The 11,897-nt window shown below is 41.8% G+C and overlaps 1 protein-coding gene across 3 annotated transcripts in view; it reads left to right on the forward strand.

Moving 5' to 3' along the window:
- Nucleotides 1–9,096, forward strand: part of ERICH3 (glutamate rich 3) — a 104,435-nt gene extending 95,339 nt beyond the window's left edge. For 2 of the 3 annotated variants that reach the window (XM_045547735.1, XM_045547737.1), the window contains 2 exons: nt 3,176–5,523; nt 6,656–9,096. In XM_045547735.1, the coding sequence (XP_045403691.1) occupies nt 3,176–5,523; nt 6,656–6,733 (2,426 nt within the window). In that variant the 3' untranslated portion in view covers nt 6,734–9,096. Of the gene's footprint in view, nt 1–3,175; nt 5,571–6,655 lie in introns of all 3 variants that reach the window. The other variant, XM_045547736.1, reaches the window with a different exon arrangement.
- The last annotated feature ends 2,801 nt before the right edge of the window (nt 9,097–11,897 follow it).

The raw sequence follows: 11,897 nt of genomic DNA on the forward strand, positions 1-11,897 counted from the left end.
GAATTTGCCCTAACTGCCCCAATTGGAGACCTCAAGAACCAAGGACCATTTCACAAGGATTCATTTGAATGTCTGTATTTTTTTCAATTAGAAAAGAATTCATTGCCATCAGCATATGACCTGTCTCTTGATGATAAGTCTTCCATCTGCAGGAGTGCCAGTTAGAGATCCAGCAGACCACAACTCATACATACTTGGCCAAACTTCCGATGTCCTCGAAATCAGGGTTTCCCAAATTTAGTGAATGATTTTTTTTTAAAAAAGTCCTGATTTGGATACATGTATGTATGTCATGGGGAAGATATTCATTTTATTCATCATATGATTACATTACCCCCACCTTTAATATTAAAAGACAGTCAGCAAGCACTGTCAGGCATTTGAGATTTTAGCCTACTTTTTAGCAAACAACTTAGCCAGCCACAGTTTTATGGATGCTGGCAGAAGACACAAGACTCCTGGCTCAGAGAAAAATTACATTATTATAGCAAATAGCAGTAGTCAGACTACTTGTATTTATGCTGGTTCCCTGAGCTCCACTTCTTCCTGGGCAACATAAAGAGGGCCAGGTAACATTTGAATATACAGTGAGCTGAGTTACATGAGAGGGACCCTGAGCTTAGAGAACCCAAATCTTCCATGGTGGGCATTCAGCTAGAGGATTTCTAGTGCATTTCCCCAAACATTCATTCTGCCATGCAGGCATAGTAGTTACTGCTGATCAAATCTAATTAAGGCAAAGAAAATCTATTTAATTGTAAGCAGTGAAAGGAGAATATGGAAGGAAGATTTGTTAGGCTTTCTGTATGACAGCCACTGGGCTAAGCATTTGACATAAGCTGTCTCATTTACTGTGATGAGGATTCTGTGTGTCCATCATTGCTATCCCCATTTTATGGATAGGAAAATGAAAGGCTTAGAGAGGAGGTATTTACCAAGTTCATACAACTCATATGTGGCAGAGCTGGCATTTTCACTGAGTCTGTCTGATTCCCAAGTACATACTCATGCCACTAAATCAAATTGCCACTGTTTGTGAGTGAATATTGCTTGCTCTCTTATATTAAATATTTTTCAAAAGCCCATGAAGTTACCATCAAAAAACATGTCATGTTTCATAGTGATATTTCTCAGAAAGGCTTCAATTACTCTTTCTCCCTTGCTTCAGGCATACTATGACTGACTCCCCTATAGTGTGTGTGTGTTCATATAATAGCCCAGCTGGATGCCACTGGCACTTTCTTTCCTAGAATTTAGGCATTGTATATTATTACATGGTGCCTAGGTGATTTTATTCCCCCATTTTCCTGAATGTTCTTTAATTAATCCATAAGTTTACGGGCCAGCTTAGAAAAATAGAGGATTCTATTCAAATGTTTGTCATAACTGACTTTTTAATGTACTTCATGAAGGAATTTGAATAGCAGCAGATATACTATTAAGACTTGACACATATTATTGTTTCTCATTGTTTCAATTTACTTTTGTTTTAAATCCAGTAATAACCTATAATGAAATAAAACAGACTGTATTTTCTCAGGTGGATTGGCTACTTGTTCTCTGAGTAAACATTTGATTCCACATTTCTCTTTAGGAGCTTTTAGGTAAAATTTAGAAAATAACTGTTGTGAGGAAGATAACCTATAAAAGTCAGCCTCAGCCCTATGGATAGACCTGAAATATCTATTTTACTCTTTTGAAAGAAGACATGATAAATTACTTTGCAAGTACATTTTTTGAGAGAAATGTAATATCAGCTATTATTGCCTTACCTCAAAATGGTTTTCATAGTAGCTGGAAAGAGACTGAGGGAACACAACAAAGAGTAGCCACATTTTGTTTTAGGAGAGGTAATGGAATGGTAAGACAGTCTTGGATGGGGTATAACAATAGGAAAGAAGTAAATAAAATCAGACCATTAGGTTTCTGGTAGGTTGTTGGTGATGGTGTTGGGGGTAAGATGGCTAGCCAAAAAGACAAGCAAGTAAACAATAAATGAGGAAGACACATTTGACGACCTCTTAAGTTAATGTAATTTAGAAGTTAACAGCCTGATATGATAATTTATTTTATAGCATCTAGTCCAGTGTCTCTTTAAAATGGAAAATAAGATTAAATGGTACAAATTATTAAGATTACTATTTCAAAGCTCCTGTGTCCCTAACAGCTACTATTCTGCAATTGGGAAATTTAAATGCTTTGTGTATGTGGTATGATGTACCTTTCTTAACTTTGCATGGAGCAGTCCAAGAAAACATATGTCATTGTTAAATAATAAGAAATCCATGCGAAGCCTTTTAAAAAACATATCAAACCTGTATTTATTGAAGTGTGATGACTAGTACACCCAAATTTGCCAGGGAATTATGGATGAGAACTTATAAAATGCTTCAAGAAGATTATTTGTGTTGATAATTGTCCCAGTCTACAAAGTCTTGACTTGCTGTGTGATCCTGTTTTGCCAAAGGCAAGTCAGTTTCTGAACGCACATAAGAGATATTTTGACCTATAATACAAATTGGTGCTTTAGTATAAAGTCTTACCTTAAGCTACAAAGTTTTTTGATGACTAAATCTAGATATAGCAGCTTACTATATGGAAATAATAATGATCAGCTCACACTCTATTATGATTGTGTTGCCAAATGCATACATGAGTACCAAAAACAGAGGCAGAAGATGGAAATATTATGGTGCTATAGGGAATAATGATTTTTAAAAAGAAGAAATACTCACTATTTTTCTTATTGCAAAATTTTCCTGCAAGTCTTAATATTTCAAATGAAAGTAGGAGGTTTGTATGTGTGTGAGGGAGAGAAAGAAAGAGGGAGATAAGAGAGAGAATGAAAGAGAGAGAATAAGAGGGAGATTTTATTGATTCTAAGACATGGGGACATGAGGGGTTTTTTGCTTGCTTATTTTCAACATTTCTGAGGTTCAACTTTCCTCTATCAAATTTGAAAGCATTGCTTTTCATAATGAAAAGTCATTATTAAATCATGATGTACATTGATGACATCACAGAACTAATGGAGAAAATGTTTTATATGTAATGTCAATGGCTTCTTGAAATCACATATAAATATCTCATATTATAAATACATGTAAGATTATAAGATCTCCTCCTTTGTCCCCTTGGAGTAAAGTAACCTTGTTTTCTAACCTTATTTTTATAGCATCAAATAAGAATTTAGTGGAGGAAAGGGCAGCAGTCGAGTCAAACCAGGAACCCAAGCAAGTTGCACAAGAAATGTATACGCTGGAGAAGAAAGAAGCAGTGGAGGAGGATGGAGCTCCTCAGCACAGAGATGCTACAGTAGAGGGAAAAAGAGATGGAGCCCTGTGGGGAGAAGCGGGCGTTGAGGAGGTCCCCTTGGGGGAGGGAAAGGCAGCAGCAGAGCAGCCAGCGTTAGCAGAACAGCCTGCAGAGGAAAGAGACAGCCCTCCAGCCATAGCAAGTGGGGCGGAGGCAGGGGCAGAAGCAGAAGGGGCAAGAAGGCTGTGTAAGGAGGGGTTAGGCCCCGCAGGAGACGCGGTGGGTCTGAATGAAGGTGAGGCTCCGGGAGAGCAGGCCGTGGTGCTAACCGTGCCTGAGACGGCGGAGGCAGCTGCTGGAGGGGAAGAAGGGGAACAGGGTGTGGAGAAGGCAGCGCTTTCAAACAAGGCAGCAGCGCTGAACTTGAAGCATCTTCAGGAGGCGGCAGCAGCCCCGAGGGAGGCAGGGACGCCAGCGAGGAGAGAGGCTGAGAGAGGGGCGGCTGGGAGCCAGGCAGGGTCCCAAAAGCCAGATGCGAAGGGAAGTGAAGAGGAAGCATCCACAGACCTCGAGGCCAGGGGACCCATGGAAGACTCAGCATCCGAAAGAGACGACGGTTCTGAAGAGGCGGCTCCTGGGGGTGAGGAAGCAGCCAGAGAGAGGAAGGAAGGTGTGAGGACAGAAACGCCTTGGAGCCCCGCGGCGGGACAGGCAGCCGCCAGCGGGACGCGGGGCTCAGAGGGCAGCCCTGAAGCCCTCCGTGAGGAAGACGCAGAAAAGGAGGAGACTGTGACTGCGACTGAGGCAGAATCCAACAGGGAAGATGGCAGGAAAGGAACGTTACCTGAGGAAGTAGCTGTAGCGAGAGAGAGGAGGAAAGCTGAGAGGCCGAAAACACCTCTGAGGGAAGCCGAATCTGAGAGAGAAGAGGTGACAAGGGCAAACGAACTTAAGGATGCAGACGATTTAGAAGAGCAAAAACCTAAAGGGGAAGAGGAGGAAACAGCGAGGGAAGACAGATCTGAGGAGGACACAAGAGCCACCCCAAATGAAACGGAATCTGACGCTGAGAGTGCAGCACCGGAGAAGCCATCCGAGCTGTCTGGAGACCCAGGGCTTCCAGAAGATTCACTAAGAGAGAGAGAGGTTAACATGTTTGAAGCCGTATCTGGGTTTGAAAAGCCACTGGAAAACATAACAGTGACAGTTCTCAGGAAAGAAGGAGGACGGGGGAGGCCGAGCGAGGCCGGCGACACAGGGCGCGGGGGCGGCCGGGCAGAGCTGCGGGGCAGGGAGGACGCGACCCCGGGGGACAGCAGCCCCGGCGGGGCCGCGGGGGCCGCGGGCGCTCCTGCCCGCGAGCCGGGGGGACAGCGACAGGCCCCTGCGGGGGAGGTGTCCACCCCAGGTGCGGTGGAGCAGCCTGAGGCCAAGGACCAAGACTGCCTCGCGGGGCTGGAGGGGACGGACGGGGGAGCGCCTCTGCAGGTGCGGGAGGGCGTGGGGATCATGACAACGGCCCAGGAAGATGCTCCCGAGGGCGATCCCATGGTGGCAGGAAAGCTCAGTGAGGAAGGGGTGGAGGAGGACCCAGAGGGGCAGGATAAAGAGCGCACTCTGGGGACGGGGGTGACGCAGGACAGGAACGCAGAGGGGGCCCGGGGCTCGGGAGGAGCCAAGGCTGTGGAGCTGCACCAAGGAGGAGGAGGAGGAGGAGGAGGAGGAGGAGGAATGGCGGCAGAGGCCGCTGCGGAGGAGCGGGAGGTGTTGGCAGGTTCCCGGACAGCTGAAGGGAGAACAACAGCCCATAAAGCCTCCTCCTTTTCAGATGTCGCTGGGGAAGAAACTTGGCACCAAGAGGATGGGTTCCTAGGCACAACGGCAGCTGCAGAGCGGGTGGCGGTAGAGGAGTTAGCGCTGCCCAGCAGGGAGGGGGCGCCAGCGGTGGAGGAGGTGACAGTGACATCAACACCAGAGGGTGGGGTGGGACGTCCCCAAGACCCTTTGGCTCTGGAAGGGAAGGCCCCAGGGCAAGGACAGGACCAAGACGGAGGGCCAGCGCGGGAGAGGGCAGCGAGCAGGAGTGGCGATGGGGCGCAGGAGCAGGGAGCGGCGGAAGGACCCCAAATAGCATTGTCACCGGAGAGACAGCGACCACCGAGCAGAGAGGGTCTACAGGAGGAGGTGGCAGCACTTCCTGTGAACCCCGATTTCGCTGGAACACAAGAGAAGCAAGAGCGTACGGTGCACAAAAGTGAGGATGCAGATGTGTTTCCCTGAGTGACTTGAAGGCCTAGGAGGCTTCCTGGCAGGCGGTGAGTTTAAGTCTGATCTGTCTGTTTGCAGGACTGAATAGAAACCCCGCGGTGGGTCTCCTTCCCTTGGGACTGGCATGTCCCCTTTATTGGTGTCTGGGCACACATAAACACATGGGCTTCAATTCTGAGCCGCTTGGCCCTGGCCGGGCGGGAGAGGGGCTAGGGAAGATGGAGCAGGGGCCAAAACCTGGGCTGTTCCCTGCGTGACCAAGTTGTACTCAGAAGCAGTGAGATCCCTGTCTCCCTGACGGGGCTCAGAAGAGGAAATGCAGAGGAGACCGACCACAGAAGTAAAGAATCAAACTTTAGTCCAGAATTCATTTCCATTTTAGTGTTTTAAAGGATGGGATGAAGGTTGTCTGTGATCATTTGCCTTTAAATGGGCTCTATGCCTTCATTTCTGCAATTTTGTAAAGTTTAACCTATATATACCTTTTATACATATGACATAAATATTATATATTTGTTTACTACATAATATTTAAATATACAAATATTGAAGAATGGAACTAAAAACCAAAAAAAAATTGTTTTTTTTTTTTTTTTGCATATCCTGGTAGTCCCTTGATGCTCTCACATCCTTGTTGGGTCTGTCTCGTTCCCTGGTCCTCGGTTCCCAGTGTCAGGAGTGAGTACTGGTACCGAGTTGAGCCCAGGAAGGTATGATCGCTAACACAAAGCAATCCCACACAAACAGTTTATTACAGAAAAGGAAGAAACTATACCAAGTGAAAGTAAAGAAGGAAGCTACCAAGTGAAAATACGTTCCTGAGAGAGGAACGGGTCAGTCTCTACCAGTGGAAAAGGACGTTGAGGACTCCTAGGTGGTTTCCTTTTACTGGCCTGGTGTGGAGGCGGCTTACAGCAGGTGTGGGCTATCACCAAATGATTGTCAACTGTTCTGCGTTTTCCGCAGTCCCTTCCCTTGATTGGTCCGCAGCTTCTGTGCCCTGGGAACCACCCGGCTGGCCTACACCTGCCACCTGCAGATTTGATCCCTACCTAACATCCTTAGTGTCTAGTTTCTACTATTTGTGAGTGATTGTATCCATAGTACTACTATCTTTTTTGTTATTTTTCAGGATATTTTAAAGATGTCTTCTGGAAGACATAAAGAACTTCTGGAGAAAGATTCACCCAATCATCTCACCAGGACTTGAGATTTTATCTGTTTTTCTTTTTTTTTAATCACTGTTTGTCTGAGGTGGTTCTCAGTCTGTCAGTGCTGGTCGGTAGCTCAGTAAGCACTCTGGGACTAGCTCAGGTAGATATGCAGGACCCCCCACAGGAGCCATGGCTCCTAATGGAGAACGGTGAGGCTCTCACACATTCTATATGGCTATATTTGTCTACATTCAAATACAAATGATAGCTTTCAAATGTTTGACTTTTACCAAAGATCACCAAAAGGCCCAGTCCTGATGTCTGGCGTTTGTTTAAATTCCTTTTTATTTTACAATTCCTAGTCTCAGTTTCATAGCCCCGATCCATTCCATAATCCTGATTTCATATATGGGAGTTTTATTTACAACTTGTGGCTTGGGGCTTTAATGACTTGGCCTGTGAAAATGAGCTCTAAAGGTCCTTCCAAGTACACTCAAGACTAAAGATTGCTGCAGAGCTCTAAGTCCTTCCAGAAAAGGACTCCATGGCATGTATATTCACTTATACTTACAAATATTCATTCTTTTTATGTATGCCAGAGAGTAATTTAAAGTAGAAATCTTCACTCTATCCTGGGGAACAAAGTGAGACTCTGTCTCAAAAAAAAAAATAATAATAATAATAAAAAGAAAGAAAAAAAATAATAAAATTTAAATAAATAATTAAAGTAGAAAACTTATTTCCAAATGCCCTTTGGTTTTGTGTGTGTGTTTCTATAGTTCTGCTTTCTGAGGTAGACTAGAAAAATGGCAGCTTCCATTTTGTCCCTGGGGGCCTTATTTATAGGGCCACTCAAATTTAAATCAAAGTAGTAAATAATTCAGCTGAGTGGAATGAGTATAATAGTTATAGCAGGTAAACAGCGCATCCACACATATGCCAACAGTCTAGACTCTGGTTGATGTCATTCATGGCAAAGAAACCTGGATTAAATTAGTGTGCTGCTCACCTCCCCAAGTTCTGTTATTTCAAAGCCATGAACAACCTTGCAGTCCACTGTAAATCAACAGTCACAATTACTTTCTAAATTACCCTGATATTATTTTCTAGTTGTGCATCAGCCTGCCTCCTAGGAGTTCTGATTTCCTTGAAGACATACCAGTGCCCCACGGGGCACTTGTCTATCTTTTCTCTATGTGAGCAGGTGAAAGAATTTCCTAAACCCGGACAACACATTTGACTTTCTTAAATGGCTCAACCCTTGGCCCCACACTAGAGATTCAGATTTTCAGATTTCATTAGTTTCATATGGGCCTACACACCAGTGTGTGTATATATATACATATATATTTTTTTTAACTTGTCTCGTGATTCTTCTATGTAGCCAAAGTGGAGAATCGCTGCCCTAAATCATCACATACTTAATGTCCCTAGGGACCAGGCATATAATTGTTAGAAGTTTTTTTTTTTTTTCATTCTGATGAATAATGGAGCCATTCAGTGATCAAAGATATACTGTTTTAGACATAATGAACCAGACAAAGGACTGGTCCCTTGACCAGGAGCATCAGCATCACCTGAAACTTGTTCCTGGTCTCTTCTCCTACCTATTAAATTAGAAACCGCAGGTGGGACCTACAAATTGGAGTTTTAATTGGTTTATCCAGGTAATTATGATGTACACTAAAATCTGAAAACTGCTGTCATGGACTATAATTATACCGAGGATTAATCTCAGAAAGTGGATTGCAAAGCATTGTGAACTTTCTTTTTGTATGCCTTTGTCTTTCTCTTTTTTCTGTCTCTTTTGGTTTATCTATTTCTCTCTTTCTTTCTTTCTCCAAGAAATGGTATTCACTATAAAAGTGGTGAAGTTAATCTTAAACTCATTTTTATTATGATTATATGGATATATATATGAAGTCCTCGTGTTCTACCCCTATTTAAGGATAAGTATTACTCATTGCACATTATAAATCTCCATCACTCTTACGGTTTTGAGTGGATTGCATCTACATTACAATTAATTTCATTTATTACTGAGCTGTATTACCGTGGAGCTCTATAGTATCTGCTTCCTGATTTCAACCTCAATGCTACAGAGCACTTTGAATGCATAGCACCTTATAGGACAGATTGTAAACTTGTTAATCCCATTTAAAAATGAGCTTTGTACAATGTGCTAAATGGAAATTGCATTGAATTATTTTTATATTTAACATATTCCATCAAAACATTCTGTAACATAATTCTACAACCTGCATGTGGGTTTAACTGTGAAATTCAGTGTTGTGATATTTTGACTAAGTGAATTATTTCTCTGCAAATACTATGTTGATAAAATTATTTATATGTTCAACTCAACTGATCTTCCTTAGTTTCTTCAGTATTAAAAGCATAAATAAATCATATATTTACATACATATGTGAATGGTTCTTTGTATATTTATTAGACTAGACTTTAAAAATTTTTTTGTATTCTTTCCTTACGAAATTTGAACTCCAAAGGGTAGAAAAGAGAGAATTAGTTTCACTGGGCTGTATTTTTGAGTACAGTTTATGTGTTTGTACTGACTGCATTCATGCACATCTTTCACATACATGGGGTAATGTCGGGGAGGAAAGTTACTATCACCATTTTATAGATAAGTAAATAAAAGCTCAATAAAATCAAATAGCTTGTCTAAAATCACTGTCAATCTCAGGTCATCTGACTCCAAACACTGACTTTTTAAATCACACACACTATTTCTAGGAAGGGACACTTTAAATAGATACTAAGATTCTATATGTGAACCTCTACATGGTTTTGTTCACTTGTAGAAGGATAAAAAAAAATCAAACCTCATTCAAATATGCTCTATGAGAAGGGATTTATATTTCCAGCCAGTGTCAATCAAAGAACAAAGTAGATTATTTGAATAATTCAAGAGAAAAGTCAACTATCAAAGGAAATGTAGGTAGAATTAGGTTTTCTACTTGAATTTCCTGAAGTTAGCCTTTTCTATGGCTTTATAAACTCTTGTGTTATAAATTTAAACTACAGTTGAGTTCCTTAACCCTTATAAGATCAATAATTTTGCCACAATTATTGCCCTTGGAAAAATGATTGTTTGAGAAAAGAAAAGAAAGCCTTAAGGAAGATTCATCTAGTAAGTGAAATATTCCAACAGGCCCAAGGACAGCCCAGAAGAGGCCATTTCTGACCTTGGGTAATATTTCCTCACAGTCTTCTGTACCACTCCATTATGTCATTTAAAAAAATTCCCTGTCACCATGGCCAGCAGCAAGAGGTACAAGAGAACAGGGAATAAATACAGCTGGAATTCTTTAAAAGTTGCTCTCAAACTCACCCTTCTTTTTTTCTTAAGGTTTTTTTCTTCTTTTTTCTAATATCATGCCCTATGACAAGAAAAGTGTACTCTTCAAAATATCTAGAAACTAACTTTGTAAGATAAAATGCTAGATATTTGAGAATGCACATGCCTTTTGTAATTTCTTCTAGAAGTTTCAGGCTGTTTAATCTGTACAGCCCTTACAATATTTTGGAAAGTAGCAAACCCCAATTTTTTATTGGGGAAAATGAATTTCACAGATAATTTTTGGGACAGAGAAGCTGTCCCTTTGGAGGTGCCAAAGTCTGCCTCCTTTGTCAAATGTTTCCTGGTCTTTATTAAATATCTACCTCTTATTAAAGGTTATATTAAGGACCCATAAATTATGAGAAAAATCTTATAGTTGTCCAGGAGCTTCGTGCTAATGTGACACAGAGACCTTGAGTGTACCCCTGAGGGAAGATGAAGCTTTTCATGGCAAGTTTGCAGATGCTTGACCTCCATATGCACTTTACCTGAAAATGGGCTTGAGAACTAGCTTCAAGCAGTCAAGGTCTTCCCTTTTGCCAGTCCCCCACCTTTCTTCATAATAATGGCCAATTCTTCATTCACTTACCAATTTTACTGTGATACAATGGCCCCCAGAATGACACAAATGAGACAAAGGAACAATGTGAAATATGGTGTAGAGGTTGAGAAAGGGAATGACTTTAATGATTGGGTAACAAATCCTTCTGAAAGCCAGGTAGTTTCCAATCCTTTGTGTTCAACAAAGCTAAATAAATGAGGCTCTGATTGAGTAAGTCATTAAAATATTTCTTGGTATTTTATCAGTCTGTGAGTCTTGGTAAATCATTCAGAAGGAGTTCAAAGAAGAGCATTGCTGTACAATATAACAAATCTACTTCTATTCCCATCCACTTATTGATGTGTCATGCATAAATACTATATTTTTATATCTATAAAAATAAAGCAGAATATGGAATAGAACTGATGTTTAACACTCTTATTCCAGTAGTAAATAATATTTGTTCACAGATACACTAATTAAAAATAGAAATAATTTTAGAGATGCATTTCTACTTTTATTTACATGTAACGTTTACCAAAATTTATAATATATGCATGTTGTTTTAATGTGTATTACTACTAATTGCAGTGATAGCTCAGTACAGAAGAAATGTTAACACATAGAGCCTTATGGCCACAAGGGATTTATAAAAATTAAATTTTAATTTATATAATAATTCAGTGGCAGAGAAATATGACAGGGTGTGTAGTGAAAGACTTTCAACTATAAAAGTATGCTGCAGTCACATAAAAATATTTGGGCAAAGTGGAACAGAAATGTAAGTTTAAGAAAAAAAATAACACGGGATTTTCTACCACTAAAGAAGAGCTTAGTCACGCACTTTTGAAAATGAACGATTTAGGTCAGGTTCCCCCAGAAAGGCTCTGGAACACAGGTTTGTGTGCAGAAGGTTTGTTGGGGTATGCTCTGAGCACAGCTCTGTGAGGCATGGGAAGCAGAAATGGGTCACGAGGCAAGATGGGCTGTAATGTAGTTGCCACAGGGGCTGCAGCCTCTCCGTGGTGAGATCAGGAGCTGGGATGTCCCTGTGGCGGTGAGGAGCCAGGCCTCTAAGTCCCCACAATAGACCAGTAGCTCCATGTTGGCTGCCTCCTCAAGAGGGAGCAAAACTTTGAACTAGGTGTTCCGTCAAAAGCAATTCCTGTGGAGAAACTTGGATATTATAGCCTTCCCCAGGCAGCTGGGGAAAGAATGCATCCACTGTAAAGAGGGCATTAGGGTGGCACCCCACAGCGTCCCCTACTGGACAAAGGTGATACCAAATTGCTATGGCATTTTGATTCCTTTGGATGC

The sequence above is a fragment of the Lemur catta genome, chromosome 3, assembly GCF_020740605.2.
Source record: "Lemur catta isolate mLemCat1 chromosome 3, mLemCat1.pri, whole genome shotgun sequence".
Lineage (NCBI taxonomy): Eukaryota > Metazoa > Chordata > Mammalia > Primates > Lemuridae > Lemur > Lemur catta.